This window comes from Chiloscyllium punctatum, chromosome 39, assembly GCF_047496795.1.
Source record: "Chiloscyllium punctatum isolate Juve2018m chromosome 39, sChiPun1.3, whole genome shotgun sequence".
Lineage (NCBI taxonomy): Eukaryota > Metazoa > Chordata > Chondrichthyes > Orectolobiformes > Hemiscylliidae > Chiloscyllium > Chiloscyllium punctatum.
The window spans coordinates 33,210,497-33,231,154 of NC_092777.1; the positions used below are offsets into that span (position 1 = coordinate 33,210,497).

Below are 20,658 nucleotides of genomic sequence, written 5' to 3' on the forward strand. Positions count from 1 at the left end.
CTTGAGAGTGAATCCACAGAAAGTGACTGCCATGCACTCAGCTGTGGGAGTATTTGCTGACATCTTTAACCTCTCCTTACAATGATCTGAAGTTCCCACCTGCTTCAAGAAGACCTCCATCATCCTGGCACCAAAGAAAAATCATAAAGCATGCCTCAATGACTATTGTCTAGCACTGACATTGGTAATTGTGAACTGCTTTGAGAGTTTAGTCATAACTCACATCAACTCCTGCCTCCCAATTGCCTTGATCCTTTGTAATTTATCTATCAGAGCAACATAGCAGATACCATTTCCCTGGTCTACCTTCATCCCTGGAACATCTGGATAACAAGGATACTTATGTCAGGCTGCTACTTGTTGTCTACAGTTCTGCCTTCAAACCCATAATTCCAGACAAATTAATCTCTAAACTCTGAGATCTAGATCTTGGCTCCCCCCTCTGCAACTGGATCATTGACATCTTGACCCATAGACTGCAATCAGCAGGAATAGGTAACAACACCACCTCCACCATAATCCTCAATGCAGTGCCCTGTGAGGCTGTGTACTCAGAGCTTTACTATATTCTTTGTACACACGCTACTGTGTGGCAAAATTCCATCCCAACTCTATTTATATAGACATAGAACATAGAACATAGAACAATACAGCACAGAACAGGCCCTTCGGCCCATGATGTTGTGCCGAACATTTGTCCTAGCTTAAGCATCCATTCATGTACCTATCCAATTGCCGCTTAAAGGTCGCCAATGATTCTGACACTGCCACTCCCACAGGCAGCGCATTCCATGCCCCCACCACTCTCTGGGTAAAGAACCTACCCCTGACATCCCCCCCATACCTTCTACCCTTCACCTTAAATTTATGTCCCCTTGTTTGTAGTTGACACCAACATTGTGGGTTGGATCTCAAACAATGACAAAACAGGATACCGGAAACAGATTGAGTGCTTGGAGGCACAGTGTAAAGACAACACTCTCTCCTTCAACATCAGCAAAATGAAGAAGCTGGTCATTGACCTCAGCAAGCAGTGCGAGGGCATGAAAGCACAACAACCTCAACAGGTTTAGGAAATTTAGCATGTCCACAAGGACACTTACCCATTTTACAAATGCACCATAGAAAGCATCCTTTCTCAATGCTATAGTAACTGCTCTTCCCAAGACCATAAGAAACTAAAGAGAGTTGTGAACACAGCCCAGTCCATTACACAAACCAGTCTTCCATCCATTGTCTCCATCTGTACTTCTGTCTGCCTCAGGAAAGCAACCAACATAATCAAAGACCCCTCGCATCCTGATTATACTCTCTTCCACCCTTTTCCGTTAGGCAGAAGGTATAAAAATTTGAATAATATGAACAGATTCAAGAATAGCTTCTACCCCACTGTTATCAGACCTCTGAACGGACCTCTCAGATGTTAATACTGAGATCTGTCTCTGCACGTTCTCTGTGGCTGTAAAACTGTATTGTGTTCTCTGTTCTGATGTGCTTTGTATGGTATGATCTGCCTGTATAGTATGCAAAACAACACTTTTTACTGTATCTCAGTACATGTGACAACAATAAATCAATCAATCAAGTTCTGATTTGCTGCTAGTGTCTTCCAATGTGAAGACTAATGCAAAGTATCTATTCAATTCCTCTGCTTTTTCTTTGTTCCCCCTTACTACTTCTCCTACCTCATTTTCCAGTGGTCCAATGTCCACACTTGCATCTCTCTAACCTTTTATACATCCTAAAAAAAAACTTGTGCAGTCTTCTTTTGTATTAGTAGGTAGTTTAACCTCATATTTCATCTTCCCTCTTCCACCATGATTTGTTTTTTTAGTTGTCCTCGGTTGGTTTTAAAGGCTTCCCAATCCCCTGGTTTTCCACCACGTTGTATGCTTTTTTTTTACTTTTATGCTGGTCTTGATTTCCTTTGACAGCCATGGTTGCCTCATCCTCCCTTTAGTATGTTTCTTCTTCCTTGAGATGAATTTCTGCTGTGCCTTCCAAATTACTCCCAGAAATTCCTGTTATTACTGCTCCACCATCTTCGCTGTTAGGCTCCCCTTCCAATCAACTCTGGCCAGCTCCTCCCTCATGTCTTTGTAGTTACCTTTCCTCCATTGTAATACTGTTACACCGGATTCCAGCTTCTCCCTCTCAAACTGTAGGGTGAATTCTATCATATTATGGTCACTGCCCCTTGGGGTTCCTTCACCTTAAGCTCCTAATTAAATCTACCACATTTACACATCACCAAATCCAGAATTGCCTGTTCCCAAGTGGGAATTCAAAAGTGAGGTGCTGGAAAAGCACAGTAGATCAGACAGCATCCGAAGAGGAGGAGAATTGATGTTCTCAGTGGGGTCTATCACAAGCTGTTGGAAAAGAAAATCCCATAGACATTCCATGAACTCCTTTTTTTGGGATCCAGCAGCAACTTATTTTCTCAGTCCACCTACATCTTCATTTGGCAGATTATTGTAACTGTGCCTTTCCAAAATATCTTTTCTATCTCCAGATTTATTTTCTATCCCACATCATGATTACTGTTAGGAGGCCTGTACATGGCTCCACCAGGGAGTTTTCTCTTTGTGGTTCCTCAACTCTACCCATAAAGATTCTACATCTTCTGAATCTGTCACTTCTTGCTATGAGTTTAATTTTATTTCTTACGAATAAAGCAACCCTTCACCCTCTGCCTGTGCTTTGATAGGACATGTATCCTTGGATATTTAGTTCCCAGCCCTGATCCCCTTGAAACCATATCTCTATGATGCCTACAATATTGTACTTGCCGGTTTCAATCTGTGCTACAGTTGATTTACCTTGTCTCATATACTGTGTATATTTTAAGTACAACACCCTCAGTCCTGTGTTGACTGCTGCCCTTCTCATTCATTGTCTCCTCATCCTGCTGTGCCTGAGGTTAGATTACTGAGCCTTTCCACACTCTTCGTTGTATTACTTGTTCTGGAAATATTAATAACCTCTGCTGAGCCCTCACCTCCCTTTAATTTCCATAATTTGCCATGCACTGAACCAACTCCCCAGTCCCTCCTATTATTTAGTTTAAAACCCTATCCACAGCCCTAGTTATGTGATTCATGAGGACTATGGTCCCAGTGTGATTCAGGCAGGGCCTATGCCATAGGACAGCTCCCCCTTCCCCAGTACTACTACCAGGGTCCATGAATCTGAACCCACTTCTCCCACACCAATCTTTAAGTCATGTATTTACCTTCTTAATCATGTCGACCCTGTGCCAGTTAGCACGTGGTTTAGGTAGTAATCCAGAAATCATTACCCTTTTGTTTCTGCTTTTTAATTTAGCCCTTAGATGCTCATATTCCCTCAGTAGAACCTCTTTCCTCTTTCCACCTATATCATTGGTATATACATGGACCACAACAACTGGAACTTTCCCTTCCCTCTTCAAGTTCCTCTGCAGCCCAGATGAGATATCCTGAACTCAGGGACTAGGCTAGCAATGTAGCCTTCAAGACTCTCGATCCTGGCCATAGAGAACAGTGTCTTTTCCCTTGACTGTACTATCCCCAATTACAACTACATTTCTTTTTCCTCCCACCTCTTGACTGGATCTGTGTACCATAGCAAATCTCACTCTTTGTTCTGAACTGGGCCCCCTATTCTGGGCTTCAGTTGATCCTCTCATCATAGGAATCTGCCTGATTCCAGGGATCAATTTAATGAACCTTCGCTCCATTGCAAGCGTATCCTTTCATAAATGTGGAGACCATAATTTGCACACACACTTCTCGAATGTGATCACACCAAAACTCTGTAGAAATGGAACACAACATCTTTATTCCTGTAGTCCAATTCATTTACAAGAAAGCCCAACATGCCATTTGCCTTCCTAATTGCCTATTATATCATCATGATGACTTTCTACATTCCTTGATTGTGCACACCCAATTTTCTTTTATCATCAATATTTAAATTTTCATACCTTTTAAAAACTGTTTGGTATCACCATAGGAATAGGTGAAGAATTCTGCTTATCTTGTCTGCAAGAACATCAGGGAGATCTCAATGCACTCATCAACAACTGGCGAGTGAAGTACAACAGGATTTTCTTTTTGAAATGCCTAACCTGGTCATAATAGTGATATGTTCCTTGGGTCTCTTGTGTCTCTTGCACAGGGACAGGCTCAGCCTCTTCGAGCTGATGAGATGAGGAGCATCATGAGGCCAATCAAACTTTTGCAAAAGCTGAAATGCTTTTTTTAGTCACTGGGGGGACATGGACATTGCTGGATGGCCAGCATTTATCACTCGCACCTAGTTGCCCTTCAGAAGTGGTGCTGTGTTGTCTTCTTGAACTGCTCCAGTCCATCTGTTGTGAGTTGACCCACAATGCCATTACAGAGAGAATTCCAGGATTTTGACCTGGTGATATTAAAGGAATGGTGATATGTTTCTAAGTCAGGTTGTTGAGTGGCTTGGAGGGGAACATACAGGTGGTGGTGTTCCAATATATCTGCTGCCCGTCTCCTTCTAGATGGAAGCGGTCATTGGTTTGAAAGATGCTCGAAGGAGCTTTAGTGAATTTCTGCAGTGCATCTTATAGATATCTGCTGGTACAGAGTGTCAGTGATGGAGGGAGTGGCTATTTGTGAATGCAGTGCTACTCAAGCGGCTTGCTTTGTCCTGAATAGTGTCAAGCTTCATGAGTGTTGTTGGAGCTGTATTCATCCAGGTAAATGGAGAGTATTCCATCACATTCCTGACTTGTGCCTTGTAGACAGAAAATCATCCTATCTTCTTGGTATGAAGCACCAGTTGTTGGAAAAGCTGTGATAAATCTTGACAAAATGGCATTAAATCTTGGAATGAAAATTCATATTTCTGAAGGGACTGAGGTGATTATTCACAAAATAGAACATAGCCACCATCTTGGCCTGAAGTGTCTTTTCTCATTTGAAGGAGACTTAGTTATAATCACACCTGCCAAATCAATAAGGACCTGTTTTGATTCTTCAAAATGCAAATAAATTCATTAAGAACTTTACTGATGTAGGTAAATGTTGCAACTGAATGATTTCCAAGTAGAAGTCATTTCCTCCAAAACCCTGGACTCAGATGTCGATGGTTGAAGACATACAATGTCAAGGCATTCTAAGGTATTAGACAGCACAGTAACAGTTGTTCCTAAGCTGAGTAGAAAATTTGGCATCATAATCTTGAATTTTAAGGTTAATGATGAAGACTTCAGCCCCAGATCATCAATATCGGTTGAAAGATCTATTATTTCCAATTGAACAAAAAAGCAGGTCCTTTCCATGTGTTCATCTGCTTCTGTTTGTTGGATTCTCATCATTAGGGATTGATCTATTTGACTTACCTTTACGAAATTATGTCGAACTGCAGAAATGCCAAAAATGACCATTTATTTCACAGGGCAAGAATAGAAGGCCCCCTGGTGGACATCTCATTGCCTATACCGTCTGTTCTGATTTAATACGATAGTTCTGTTCCTGTGCGATCCCTCTTATAATAGAATCACCTTTAAGCAGCACCATTTAAACCAATGGGACTGGATGCGCATTATAGCCAATACAGGTAAGGAAAAATCAAGTTCTACAAATAATGGTCTAAATTATTAAACTGTATTCTAGACAAATCGCTTTGAACTAACAAGCGTTAAAGCTGATCTGACTATATTGCCACTTTGGACGACAATATTAGCATTTCATAATAATGCTTCCTTCCATTTTATCAACTGTGACAGATTCTTGTTGGCTCAGGCACTGATTGGTTCAATCTGAGCTTGAGAATTGTCCAAATCACATACTCGTTTCATGCTACTCGGTTTGAGCAGTCCCATACACAGGGCTACCTGCTCTAATGTTAGGTATCCCTCGACTATAAAAATATCAGGGTTTGTCATCAAGGTCCTTACTTCTGGTATGTCTTCAACATGCAGTTTTTAGGAAGCCTTCTCAGGAATTTTCCCTCGTGGTTCTTCACAGAAAACACCGTCCACTCTGGACTGGTGTGCCCGCTGGTCTATTGTGCTTTCGTATGGATTCATTTACACAGATAAGCTCAGGCCTGCTCCCCAGCATCACCAGTACATAGAACATAGAACAATACAGCACAGAACAGGCCCTTTGGCCCACGATGTTGTGCCGAACTTCTATCCTAGATTAAGCACCCATCCATGTACCTATCCAAATGCCGCTTAAAGGTCGCCAATGATTCTGACTCTACCACTCCCACGGGCAGCGCATTCCATGCCCCCACCACTCTCTGGGTAAAGAACCCACCCCTGACATCTCCCCTATACCTTCCACCCTTCACCTTAAATTTATGTCCCCTTGTAACACTCTGTTGTACCCGGGGAAAAAGTTTCTGACTGTCTACTCTATCTATTCCTCTGATCATCTTATAAATCTCTATCAAGTCACCCCTCATCCTTCGCCGTTCCAACGAAAAAAGGCCGAGAACTCTCAACCTATCCTCGTACGACCTATTTTCCATTCCAGGCAACATCCTGGTAAATCTTCTCTGCACCCTCTCCACAAAGCTTCCACATCTTTCCTAAAGTGAGGCGACCAGAACTGCACACAGTACTCCAAATGTGGCCTAACCAAAGTCCTGTACAGCTGCAACATCACTTCACGACTCTTGAATTCAATCCCTCTGCTAATGAACAATAATACACCATAGGCCTTCTTACAAACTCTATCCACCTGAGTGGCAACTTTCAAAGATCTATGTACATAGACCCCAAGATCCCTCTGTTCCTCCACCTGACTAAGAACCCGACCATTAACCCTGTATTCCGCATTCTTATTTGCTCTTCCAAAATGGACAACCTCACACTTGGCAGGGTTGAACTCCATCTGCCACTCTTCAGCCCAGCTCTGCATCATATCTAAGTCCCTTTGCAAATGACAAATGCCCTCCTCACTGTCCACAACTCCACCTATCTTCGTATCATCTGCCAATTTACAGACCCACCCTTCGACTCCCTCATCCAAGTCATTAATAAAAATTACAAACAGCAGAGGACCCAGAACTGATCCCTGCGGAACTCCACTTGTAACTGGGCTCCAGGCTGAATATTTACCATCTATCACCACTCTCTGACTTCGACCGGTTAGCCAGTTTTCTATCCAATTGGCCAAATTTCCCTCTATCCCATGCCTCCTGACTTTCCGCATAAGCCTACCATGGGGAACCTTATCAAATGCCTTACTAAAATCCATGTACACTACATCCACTGCTCTACCCTCATCCACATGCTTGGTCACCTCCTCGAAGAATTCAATAAGACTTGTAAGGCAAGACCTACCCTTCACAAATCCATGCTGGCTGTCCCTAATCAAGCAGTGTCTTTCCAGATACTCATAAATCCTATCCCTCAGTACCCTTTCCATTACATTGCCGACCACAGAAGTAAGACTAACTGGCCTGTAATTCCCGGGGTTATCCCTATTCCCTTTTTTGAACAGGGGCACAACATTCGCTACTCTCCAGTCCCCTGGTACCACCCCCGTTGCCAGTGAAGACGAGAAGATCATTGCCAACGGTACTGCAATTTCCTCTCTTGCTTCCCACATAATCCTAGGATATATCCCGTCAGGCCCGGGGGACTTGTCTATCCTCAAGTTGTTCAAAATGTCCAACACATCTTCCTTCCTAACAAGTATCTCTTCTAGCTTACCAGTCCGTTTCACACTCTCCACTTCAACAATACGGTCCCTCTCGTTCGTAAATACTGAAGAGAAGTACTTGTTCAAGACCTCTCCTATCTCTTCCGACTCAATACACAATCTCCCACTACTGTCCTTGATCGGACCTACCCTCGTTCTCGTCATTCTCAGGTTTCTCACATACGCATAAAATGCCTTGGGGTTATCCTTGATCCTATCCGCCAAGGATTTTTCATGCCCTCTCTTAGCTCTCCTAATCCCTTTCTTCAGGTCCCTTCTGGCTATCCTGTATCCCTCCACTGCTCTGTCTGAACCCTGTTTCCTCAACCTTATGTAAGCCTCCTTCTTCCTCTTTACAAGACATTCAACTTCCTCGTCAACCAAGGCTCCCTCACACGACCATTTCTTTCCTGCCTGATAGGTACATACATATCAAGGACACGTCGTATCTGCTCCTTGAAAAAGTTCCACATTTCCACCACATCCTTCCCTGACAGCCTATGCTCCCAACTTATGCTCCTCAAATCCTGTCTTACAGCATCGTAATGTCCCTTCCCCCAGTTGTAAAATCTACCTTGTTGTGCGCACCTATCTCTCTCCATAACCAAGGTGAAAGTCACAGAATTGTGGTCACCATCACCAAAATGTTCACCCACTAACAAGCCCATCACTTGTCCCGGTTCATTACCGAGTACCAAATCCAATATGGCCTCCCCTCTGGTTGGACAATCTACATACTGAGTTAGAAAAGCTTCCTGGACACACTGCACAAACACCGCCCCATCCAATCTACTTGATCTAAAGAGCTTCCAATCAATATTTGGGAAGTTGAAGTCGCCCATGACTACGACCCTGTGGCTTCTGCACCTTTCCAAAATCTGTTTCCCAATCTGTTTCTCCACATCTCTGCTGCTATTGGGGGCCTATAGTAAACACCCAACAAGGTGACTGCACCTTTCCTATTTCTGACTTCAGCCCATACTACCTCCAAAGGCAGATCCCCCTCAAACTTCCTTTCTGCAGCCGTTATACCATTTCTAATTAGCAATACCACCCCCCCCCCTCCTTTTTTACCACCCTCCCTAATCTTACTGAAACATCTGTAACCAGGAACCTCCAACAGCCATTCCTGTCCCTCATCTATCCACGTTTCTGTGATGGCCACAACATCGTAGTCCCAGGTACTGATCCACGCCTTAAGTTCACCCACCTTATTTCTGATACTCCTTGCATTGAAGTATACGCACTTGATCCCATCTCTGTGTCCGCAAGTATTCCCTGTCAGTGCTACCTTCTCCACAGCCTCCCTACAATACTTCCTGCATTCCCCTGCCCCTGGTCTCCAGCCTTAGCTGCCACTCTTCTCTGTGCTGTTCCAATTTCAGGCTGCTTCCCTCCCACATTTCCTGATGACAGGAGCCCTACTCCAGCAAATGAGAGACAGAGAGAGAGAGAGACAGACAGACAGAGAGTGGGGGGAGGAGGTGGAGAGAGAGAGAGAGCATTAGCCAGTGACTGGAGGTACAGCTCCTCACAGACCATGTCAGTTCCATTTATTATTAGATTACTTACAGTGTGGAAACAGGCCTTTCGGCCCAGCAAGTCCAAGCCAACCCGCAACCCACCCAGACCCATTCCCCTACATTTACCCCTTAACCTATCACTACAGGCAATTTAGCATGGCCAATTCACCTGTCCTGCACATTTTTGGACTGTGGGAGGAAACCGGAGCACCCGGAGGAAACCCACGCAGACACGGAGAGAATGTGTAAACTCCACACAGTCTTTCGCCTGAGGCGTGAATTGAACCTGGGTCTCTGGCGTAATTTTTCTCCGACTGGTCACCATTGCTCCTAATTCTGACTGCAGCTCTTGTAAGTTAAGAGCCCTGATTTGACAGAACTGAGTCAGGTTAAAGAAAACATTGTTCAATAAGAGAACATGTTCAGCTCGGTGGAGGAGAGGAGGAGTGAATGAAAACATTTTGGTTCTCCATTTAAGGAAGAGGTGAGCAGCACTTATACCATTCTGGGGTTCGGGAAGAGAGGGGAGGTGAATGGAGATGTAGAGAGATTGAATGCCCATAATGTAGAGGAGGCAGTTAGGATCAGAACAGTGAAAATGATTGAAATTACTCATTCGCTAATGCTCATTATGATGTTTCTCAATAGGATGACTATCAAAATTGAATATTCAGACAGAACAGGCTCAAGGATCATTGTCTGGATTAGTGGTGCTGGAAGAGCACAGCAGTTCAGGCAGCATCCAACGAGCAGCGAAATCGACGTTTCGGGCAAAAACCCTTCATCAGGAATAAAGGCAGTGAGCCTGAAGCATGGAGAGATAAGCTAGAGGAGGGTGGGGGTGGGGAGAGAGTAGCATAGAGTACAATGGGTGAGTGGGGGAGGAGATGAAGGTAATAGGTCAAGGAGGAGAGGGTGGAGTGGATAGGTGGAAAAGAAGATAGGCAGGTCGGATAAGTCAAGGAGACAGTAACTGAGCTAGAAGTTTGAAACTAGGATGAGGTGGGGGAAGGGGAAATGAGGAAGCTGTTGAAGTCCACATTGATGCCCTGGGGTTGAAGTGTTCCGAGGCGGAAGATGAGGCGTTCTTCCTCCAGGCATCTGGTGGTGAGGGAGCGGCGGTGAAGGAGGCCCAGGACCTCCATGTCCTCGGCAGAGTGGGAGGGGGAGTTGAAATGTTGGGCCACGGGGCGGTTTGGTTGATTGGTGCGGGTGTCTCGGAGATGTTCCCTAAAGCGCTCTGCTAGGAGGCGCCCAGTCTCCCCAATGTAGAGGAGACCACATCGGGAGCAACGGATACAATAAATGATATTGGTGGATGTGCAGGTGAAACTTTGATGGATGTGGAAGGCTCCTTTAGGGCCTTGGATAGAGGTGAGGGAGGAGGTGTGGGCACAGGTTTTACAGTTCCTGCGGTGGCAGGGGAAAGTGCCAGAATGGGAGGGTGGGTCGTAGGGGGGTGTGGACCTGACCAGGTAGTCACGGAGGGAACGGTCTTTGCGGAAGGCGGAAAGGGGTGGGGAGGGAAATATATCCCTGGTGGTGGGGTCTTTTTGGAGGTGGCGGAAATGTCGGTGGATGATTTGGTTGATGCAAAGGTTTGTAGGGTGGAAGGTGAGCACCAGGGGCGTTCTGTCCTTGTTACGGTTGGAGTGGTGGGGTCTGAGGGCGGAGGTGCGGGATGTGGACGAGATGCGTTGGAGGGCATCTTTAACCACGTGGGAAGGGAAATTGCGGTCTCGAAAGAAGGAGGCCATCTGGTGTGTCCTATGGTGGAACTGGTCCTCCTGGGAGCAGATATGGCGGAGGCGGAGAAATTGGGAATACGGGATGGCATTTTTGCAAGAGATAGGGTGGGAAGAGGTGTAATCCAGGTAGCTATGGGAGTCAGCGGGTTTGTAAAAAATGTCAGTGTCAAGTCGGTCGTCACTAATGGAGATGGAGAGGTCCAGGAAGGGGAGCGAGGTGTCAGAGATGGTCCAGGTAAATTTAAGGTCAGGGTGGAATGTGTTGGTGAAGTTGATGAATTGCTCAACCTCCTCGCGGGAGCACGAGGTGGCGCCAATGCAGTCATCAATGTAGCGGAGGAAGAGATGGGGAGTAGTGTCGGTGTAATTACGGAAGATCAACTGTTCTACATTGCCAACAAAGAGACAGGCATAGCTGGGGCCCATACGTGTGCCCATGGCTACGCCTTTGGTCTGGAGGAAGTGGGAGGATTCAAAGGAGAAATTGTTAAGGGTGAGGACCAGTTCGGCCAAACGAATGAGAGTGTCGGTGGAAGGGTACTGTTGGGGACGTCTGGAGAGGAAAAAACGGAGGGCTTGGAGGCCCTGGTCATGGCGAATGGAGGTGTAGAGGGATTGGATATCCATGGTGAAGATAAGGCGTTGGGGGCCGGGGAAACGGAAGTCTTGGAGGAGGTGGAGGGCGTGGGTGGTGTCTCGAACGTATGTGGGGAGTTCCTGGACTAGGGGGGAATAGGACAGTGTCAAGGTAGGTAGAGATGAGTTCAGTGGGGCAGGAGCATGCTGAGACAATGGGTCGGCCAGGGTGGTCAGGCTTGTGGATCTTGGGAAGGAGGTAGAACCGGGCAGTGCGGGGTTCCCGGACCATGAGGTTGGAAGCTGTGGGTGGGAGATCTCCTGAGGTGATGAGGTTCTGTATGGTCTGGGAGATGATGGTTTGGTGATGGGGGGTGGGGTCATGGTCGAGGGAGCAGTAGGAAGAGGTGTCCTCGAGTTGGCGTTTGGCTTCAGCGGTGTAGAGGTCAGTGCGCCAGACTACTACTGCGCCCCCTTTATCCGCTGGCTTGATGGTGAGTTTGGGATTGGAGCAGAGGGATTGGAGGGCTGTGCGTTGTGAGGCTGAGAGGTTGGAGTGGGGGAGGGGGGACGACAGGTTGAGGCGGTTAATGTCCCGGCGGCAGTTGGAAATGAAGAGGTCGAGGGCAGGTAATAGGCCAGCGCGGGGTGTCCAGGTGGATGCAGTGTGTTGGAGGTGTGCGAAGGGGTCCTCGGAAGGTGGGCGGGAGTCCTGATTGTGAAAGTAAGCTCGGAGGCGGAGGCAACGGAAGAATTGTTCGATGTCACGTCATGTATTAAATTCAGTGATGCGTGGACGGAGGGGAATGAAGGTGAGTCCTTTGCTGAGGACTGATCGTTCGTCCTCAGTGAGTGGGAGGTCTGGAGGGATGGTGAAAACTCGGCAGGGCTGGGATGACTATTAAATCTCAGACTAGCAGATACGCTATGTACACAGGAGCATAGTGTCTGATCATTTGAAAATTCAGTTTGAGGTAAGTCAATTTGAACACACTAAAACTCTGTTGGATAACAAGACCAAATTTGTTTCTAGTGGATGTAAACTTTGAAATTAGAATTTACTTTGTGGTACTTTTCATTGCATCTGAAGCCTACACCTAATTGGAATAGGTCATATCTGATTGCAGCAGTGCATGTCAGGGTATGCAGCCATCAGGCGGAATCATACATGTTGCAGTTTTAAACATTGCTGTCTTGATGGAAATGTGAGCAGTTAATGAGCAGTGAAGACAAATAGGCTTCTGGCACAATGGCACCAATAGTGCTTTTTAAAAAAAATCATTCATACCATGTCAAGCAATTAAGAATGAATTATATTTCTGAGAGTCTGGAATCACAAGTAAGCCAGACCAGTTTTGTGAACTGAAATTGACAGTGATTATGTGGCTGCCACTAGGCTAGCTTTTAACTCTAGATCTTTTTTTCATTGAATTCAAATTTGTCCATCTGCTATGGGTGGGATTTAAACTCACTTCCTCAGAGCCTTCGCCTGTGTTCCTGGATTATGTATCCAGTGACATTAACACAACACCACTTCCTCTTTGTTTCTTGTTAACAGAGAGATGTAAGGGTTGAGAAATGTAGGAATGAGCTCTAGACATGTTAAATAAATGAGAAAAATATGTGGATGTAGTTTAGTCTGAACATGCTCCTGAAAGTATTTGTGCTGCAACTAAAATTATTCCAAACTTTAATCTAAATATAGCACTGAATACTCTCAGGTTAAGAGAGCAGGTTGGTTGCTGTGCTGGATTCTTTCATTGGTAAGTCTGTAATGACCTTCCTGTGCTGTGGATTGCTTAATTTCAACTGAAAATCAAACTGTGACTGTCAGAACCAATCTTCATCAAATTGACTCTCAACAACGTGACCACCACCATATCTTATTCGTATTTGATTATAAAACATCCAAAATTCACTAAAATTCAGGTGCCAATACAAGAAGGATATTTATAGTCACATATAACAGTGACATCATTTCCTTTTTCAACATACATTCCTTCCAGTTTATCTCAAACAGATGGCACAGTCTGCATGAACAGGGAGGGAAAGAGATCGAGGGAAACAGTTTGGCAACGTTTAGCTTCAGCTCCTACAGACTGGCTGTGAAATAATGAGACATACTAAGCAGGAGATTTCAAATGTGAGATTACTGCTACAAAACCAGCAACTCTTTGGTGTTGTGAATAGAGTACTCTGCCAAACATAACGACACCTTTTTCAACTTTTTCCATTCAGTTTCATTATAACTCTGAAGAACAACACTGACTCTCCTGGTTTAAACACTTGTTGGAAGCATAATTCAGCCATTTGGTGAAACATTTATTTATCTTTTTTATTATATTCTGCAGAATCAGTAATCTTTTTCCAGCATAGGTAGACCAAAAACATTACATTGGTCTCTTGAGGCATCTTAAATAATAACTTGCTACTATCCCAGTAACACAGTTAAGGTGAACCATTTAGATAGAGGAGAGAGCACAACAAGATTTTAGATTTAGGACGCAGTTTTTCAAGATGCTGTGAATCAAGGTGAATGAAGCAGATCAGGATTAATGCATCAGGCAATGTCATGGATGCATGTGGAGATGCAGACTGGAACATAATCTGAAGGCTGAGGTCATATCTTGTACATTTATTGCAACAGCAATATAGTATAAAAGTAGAGATATTGCTGCAATTGTACAAGATACTAGTGAGACTGAATCTGGAGTATTGCGTACAATTTTGACCCTTTTCCTTGAGAAGGAATGCAGTTGAAGCAATTCAGAGGAACTTCATTGATTGATTCCAGAGTTTAAGGGTTTGTCTTATGAATCGAGGTTAGGCATATACTCTCTGGAGTTTAGAAGAATGACAGGAGATCTAAATTGGGATATAAAAGAAACTAAAGGGGATTGACAGAGTAGAGCATGTTTCTTCATGCAGGGAAATCTAGAATGAGAGGTCATAGTTTTAGGATGAGGAGTAGCAGATTTAAAACAGAGATAAGGAAATATTACTTCTCTCAAAGGGTCATGAATCTGTGGAGTTTCCTACCCCAGCATGTGGTAGATGTCATGATGCTGAGTAAACTTAAGGAGGAGATGGATAGATTTTTAATCTTAAATGGGCTAAAGGCTTATGGAGAGCCAGCAGGAGCCTAGAGTTCAGGCTAAGTTGACTCTGCCATAATTGTATGAAATTCACTGCCCCAGAAGGCTGTGGAGACTAGGTCATTGAGTATATTTAAGACAGAGATAGGTTCTTGATTGTAAAGGGAATCAAGGGTTATGGGAAGAACATGGTAAAATGGGGCTGAGAAACTTATCAACCATGATTGAATGGCAGAGCAGACTCAATGGGCTGAATGGTCTAATTTCTATTCCTATGTCTTATGGCTTGAGAAGCTGAATTGCTTTCTCCTGCTCCTTGTTCTTATATTCTAATGATAGATATACAGAGGGAGTGCAAGTCATAGCCAGAGGTCAGATTCAGTCTGGGTACATAAAGGAAGGGGGAGAACTGGTGAAGTGTAGTCTAACAATAGTGTTGACATAGTGGGTAAGGTTTAAACCTGCTTTCAGCTCTGGACTGTAAGGCTATGAGGAGAGTAGCCAGTCTTCGAGGAGGGTGGAAGTGACAGCTGGATGTCAAAAACAGCAATGACCAATGGCAAGGAGGCACATTTTTAACAAGAGAGGGGAGAGATTTAAAAAAGACGTGAGGTGTAAATGTTTTACACAGAGGTTGGTTCGCATGTGGAATGAACTTCCTGAGGAAGTGTTGGATGTAGGAACAATTACAACATTTAAAAGGCATTTGGATAGGTACATGATTAGGAAAGGTTTGGAGGGATATGAGAAGGAGCAGGCTGGTGGGACTAACATAGTTTGGGATTATGTTTTGCATGGCCTGGTTGCACTGAAGGGTCTGTTTCTGTGGTGTATCACTCTATGAGAAGGTATCACTCCAGAACAATGAGGTGGGATTTATGATCCCCACGTTTTCTGTTGGACCAATTAGGTTACATGGAAACAAAAATGTCAGTATTGATGAAATACATTTGGGAATAACTGGAGACATTCAATTTATTCCATCATTTCATTGACATCTCTAAACTTTAAAAGCATTTTAACTGGACAGGAAGGTAAGCAATGACTCTATATTGAAGATCAGCTGTGATTTTTTTAAATAAGAGTTCAGCTTTCATGGTAACATTCTGGTATTATTCCACAAACCTGTCAAATACAATTTCACAGCTTACTAGACTAGGATTTGACACAGCACTTCTGGTTTTATAAACCAGTGTTACAATCACTAGACTATAACATCTAGTTATATTCGGTCTAATCTATGTTGAACAGGGTGCTGTTAAATCCAGAGAGTGTGTTGCAAAGCATTACACTCATAGTGCTGTAAGAGGAGCCAGGTAACTGTACTGTTTGAGCTGCTTATCATGATGAAGATTGCTGTCACCGTCCTCCAGGTCTCTGAAACACAGGGCACAGTTTTTCTCGTGGGGCAGAGAAAAAACATTTCTGGTCTAACCAGAAAAGTTCTCTTGTAGTTGACAAGATATAGTTAATTTCATGTTAGGGAATAGTTACAGACTACATTCCTATGACCAACATTGTTACAGAGACCTTGAGCAGGGCTAGGCGAGAGATATTTCTTCTTTGAGATCCTTAGTTGTTCTGCCTACAGTTTCACAGGATATCATGGTTGTGGGTGATGCTTATGGCAGTCTTCAGTATTAACCTGTTCAACCCCATCACCAGCAATGACCCCTACCATGCTGTATCTTTCTGAATGGGAGAAGATGCAGAAAGTGTAAAAAGTCCAGCCAAAAACTCAAAAATACCTTCCAAACTTATTTGCTGTTTTTCCATCAAATGTATCCTTGGACTGAGATTCAAGCAGTATGAACAGATGGTTGAAGTTATTTTCCACATTTGTCAAAAATTCAAAAAAGCCTTTTGGGAGTTATTGACATTAATTTTCTACAATCATATATACAGCTTACATCAGATGTCTCTCTGATTAGGTTTGATGAGAACCCATGTATTTAAAATCAATTACCACCAATCGAGGAATTAAGATTTATCTTTAGCCTTTGCTTCACAGTAAACATTTTCCACATATCAACTCACCTTTAAAACTGAACCTCACAAAATGACTGCATAATGCTGTCAGCATCTGCAATAGGCAAATCACTGACACAGGAAATTAGTTTGCAGCTGTAATTTTCTATTTATTAATTGAATTGGTTGGAACTTCCTGGTCTTGTGTGCCTCTTAAATACATCAATAATTAATATTTGAGTACAATATTTAATTTGGTGGATCAGTATAATGGTAGGAAGAGTTCCAGTATCTCTGCTGGTTGATATTCTGTTTGATAATAAGTAAAATTAAAAAGTTCTAACTAACTCAGCGTACTAGATCAACTGGTTAAATGTTTCATAGATTTGGCATTGGTATAATGCACCAAAACACTTCCTTCTGTCTTTTTACTATTTTATGTTCACTTTAACTTTATTTCTAATTAGTTTACCTTATTCAATTTTTTTCTAATTATTCAGACTTTAGTTGATTTGCTGTATGTTCTATGCCTTCCTTCTTCAATTATCTGTCCTGGAGGTGTAAACGGTGCTGGATACATTGGTTTCAAATGCATTTTCTTGCTCGTTATTCCAGGTTTGTTAAGATTAACATGGCTGTATCATGGACTTGAACCGTTCAACATTGATCATGCTTTTACATGTCAAATCACAAAGGGATGCTGAAGGATGCATTGTTGCTATTCATGTCACTGGCACTCTTAAATGACAAAACATAATATAATTTTCAAAGCCAAAGAGTTTCCCCTACCATTGATGACTGGGTTCAGCAGCAAAATCGAAATGGGGCAGAAGTGGGTACTGCTAATGCTGGAGATTAGAGTCAAGATTAGAATGGTGCTGGAAAAGCACAGCACATTAGGCAGCATCCAAGGAGCAGGATTCCTGATGAAGGGCTTTTGGCTGAAACGTTGATTTTTCCTGCTCCTCGGATGCTGCCTGGCCTGCTGTGTGTTCCAGCACCACTCTAATCTTGAGCAAAATCTAAGCAGCATTTACATCCCTTTCGAGTTAACATTGGGAACTCTGTAATCACTGATGATTCAAATATCCCATATGGAACCAAGGAGGCAGCAGACTGAATCACCAGCTACTGAATCACCATGTAATCACTTTATTAAAGTTTAGAGAATCTGTCCTTCTTAAACTGCAAAGATCACGTCATGATGGCAGGTTATGAATTATGTGGCCCCAACTTAAACTGGAAAAAGATATCAGAAGATAGTCTAGCTTCATGGAACTGTTGCTCTTTTAATTAGCCATGAGCTTCAGGAAAAAAAACACGCTAAACTGGAGAGAACAAAAAAAAATTGTCCTGAGCACTTAAGCTGGTTGGCTTCAATTTCTGAACAAAAATGCATTCTGGTATGGAATGTGTCCAAAAGTGTTTTTAATCATTATGAAATTTTGTGCCATGTTTCCTTACATAAATGATCATTCAGTACAGAACAAATGTTGACAGCTGACATTTGATTTTAAGCAGCCATAAAATGTACAATGTCTCCTGTAACTATGAACATTTTTGGTTACACCATTAAAACATGAAGACATTACAAATTCAAATTTTTGTTTTACAAAAGTATCTTTTATAACAAAGCAGTGATTAAAATTCAGTAATATGAGATGGATATAGATTTTTTAATATTTTAGGAATTCACTCACTTTAAAATCTTATTGCATACCAATTAAATTGAGCCAATTATTTTTAAAAGGAAAATTATGAGCTCACAAAGATAGCAAATCTATATATCTGATGTTTGTCCTTAGATATCTGTAAAATTTCAAACATTATTTACAAATATTGGCTATTCATTGAAGAATGCAAAACAGTTAACAGAAAAAATAGTGCACCTAATTATAAAACTACAATTACTTCATTGTGTCCAATCCATCCACAGTTGTAATACCTTTAAAAACTTGATTCAGGCACAGGTTTTTTCCTTCCAAGAGAGGAAGTGCTGTATTTCATCCTCTGCAATGTACCATATTTTTCTACATTTATGCTTCGAGCCTGTTGAGAGTTTAGTCCAGTCTTCTGAAGTGAACTTGATCTCTTCAAAGTCAATTCCTCCTTGATCATTATGTTGGATGAACTCTGTGATCGTCTAATCTCTTCCCCTGATATGTTAATCCTGCCATTATTTAATTCCTGCCTGTTTTTAGCACAGTTTTTGGTTCTATTCACTCCAAGTTGTTCCCTGCTCTCGCTTAGAGACTCCTCTTTGTGCTTACCATTCAAAGCCCCATTGGAGAGAGATATACTTGATAGCACATTGACATTTTTGGCAGCCCAAGATTTCTCCAATTCACTTTGCCTTTTAGAGTCCTTTTTCAAAAAGTTTGTCCTCAGAAATGCAAACTTTCTTTCATTGACTTTTGTTTCTTCTGCTTTGCTACCTTTATCTGCTTCTCGAAGGTTTGGTGATGACATTGGTTCAAGATCACTGCTCCTCAAGGAGAGTGACTTTTCAAGCTTCTTGCTACCATGGTGTCCTTTCTTTCTCTTCAAAGTGTCACTTAGAGCCAAGCTGCTCATTGAGCCAATACTCAGTCCACCAGTATTAGTACATGTTCTGTCATCTCTTTGATGTATGGGTTCTTCTGCTTTTATGAGTACAACTTCTGATTTGTCCGTTGCTGTTTTAGACGATTTTCTCTGAAAAGTACCTCCGCTTCCTCTTTGCTTTCCATTTCTCTTCAATGTATTTGACTTTTCGTCTACAGAATTCTCTTTATGATGGGTAGTACGGAGGCTTTTTAAAGAATCATACATTCTCTCAACACTTGCATCCCCAATCCTATTTCCTGCAAAAGCCATGCTTTGGTTTACAGTTGAACCTTTCCCTGTCTGTTTTTTGCAGTCAGCATGGCAATCTGAATTTGACTGCTTTGATTTATCTGTTGGTGGCAGAGAGTCAGGGTCTGTGCTGCCTGTCATGATTGGTACAATGGACTCCTTTGTGCACTTGGGTCTACGACCAGACTCCAAATATTCAACCAGTGCACCAGGGATTGATTGTGGTCTGTCTTTAGCACCCAGCGACCAACGTAATGCTGCATTTTTTCCAATTGTCTCTTTAGGTACAGATGAGGCAGATGACCCTTTCATACTAATACTTCGTCCTTGAATACCACGCACAAATGGTCGTATTTCAAAGCCACCTAGGAAAATGAACAGAAATTCAGTTACAGAACATTATGCAGCATTTTTAATAACATTCTTTCTCCCATTGAGTGCCATTAAAATCTAATAGGTTAATCTACTATTTATCTACAAATACTAAATGGTATGGAGCCATGGTCCACAAAGGTCTATAGGCATCCCTCTTCATTTGAGACAGAGACAATTGGTTGTGCACAGCTCATGAGAAGCAACTCTGCAAGTATGGAGTAAGGTGAGAATGCAGAACTCTATGAACAAGCACTTCTGATATAGAGATCGAACCCATGCTGTTGGCTTTGTTCTGCATCATCTAGTCAATGAATTGTTATGTTTGATCAAAACTGAATTTTTGATTTGCATTTTTGAAGCAAACAAAGCTTTGAAAAGATTTAATAGGCAACTTTGCTTAGTTTCAGTACACATTGCAGTTAACTGTTTCAAATTTAGCACATCAAAAATGTTTCCAACTACTTGAGCTAACCAACTTAAATGCTGGGTTTGAATCCCACCACGTCAGATGGTGTATGTTGAATTCAAAATATCTGGAATTAAAGGTCTAATGATGACCATGAATCCTTTGTCAAGTGTTGGAAAAATCCATCTGGTTCACTAATATCCTTTAGGGAAGGATATGCTGTCTTTATCTGATATAGCCTACATGTGTCTCCAGACCCACAGCAATGTGGTTGCCTCTTAACTGACCTCTAGGATGGGCAATAAATGCTGGCCTAGCCAGTGACACCCACATCCAGTGAATGAATTAAAAAAAAGCCAAGCACACCTCCTATGGCTAAGTGAAAATCACAATCTCAAGGAGGAAAACACTGACCTCTGAGGCACTGATCTCCAATAACATTGGTTCAGGAAT

The 20,658-nt window shown here is 42.7% G+C and overlaps 1 protein-coding gene across 3 annotated transcripts in view; it reads right to left on the minus strand.

The window, feature by feature from the left end:
- Positions 1–17,997: 17,997 nt before the first annotated feature.
- The window catches only part of usp43a (ubiquitin specific peptidase 43a), a 435,233-nt gene continuing 432,572 nt past the window's right edge, over positions 17,998–20,658 (minus strand). For all 3 annotated transcript variants that reach the window (XM_072558425.1, XM_072558426.1, XM_072558427.1), the window contains one exon: positions 17,998–19,789. In XM_072558425.1, coding sequence (XP_072414526.1) covers positions 18,537–19,789 — 1,253 coding nt within the window. In that variant the 3' untranslated portion in view covers positions 17,998–18,536. The remainder of the gene's footprint in view (positions 19,790–20,658) is intronic.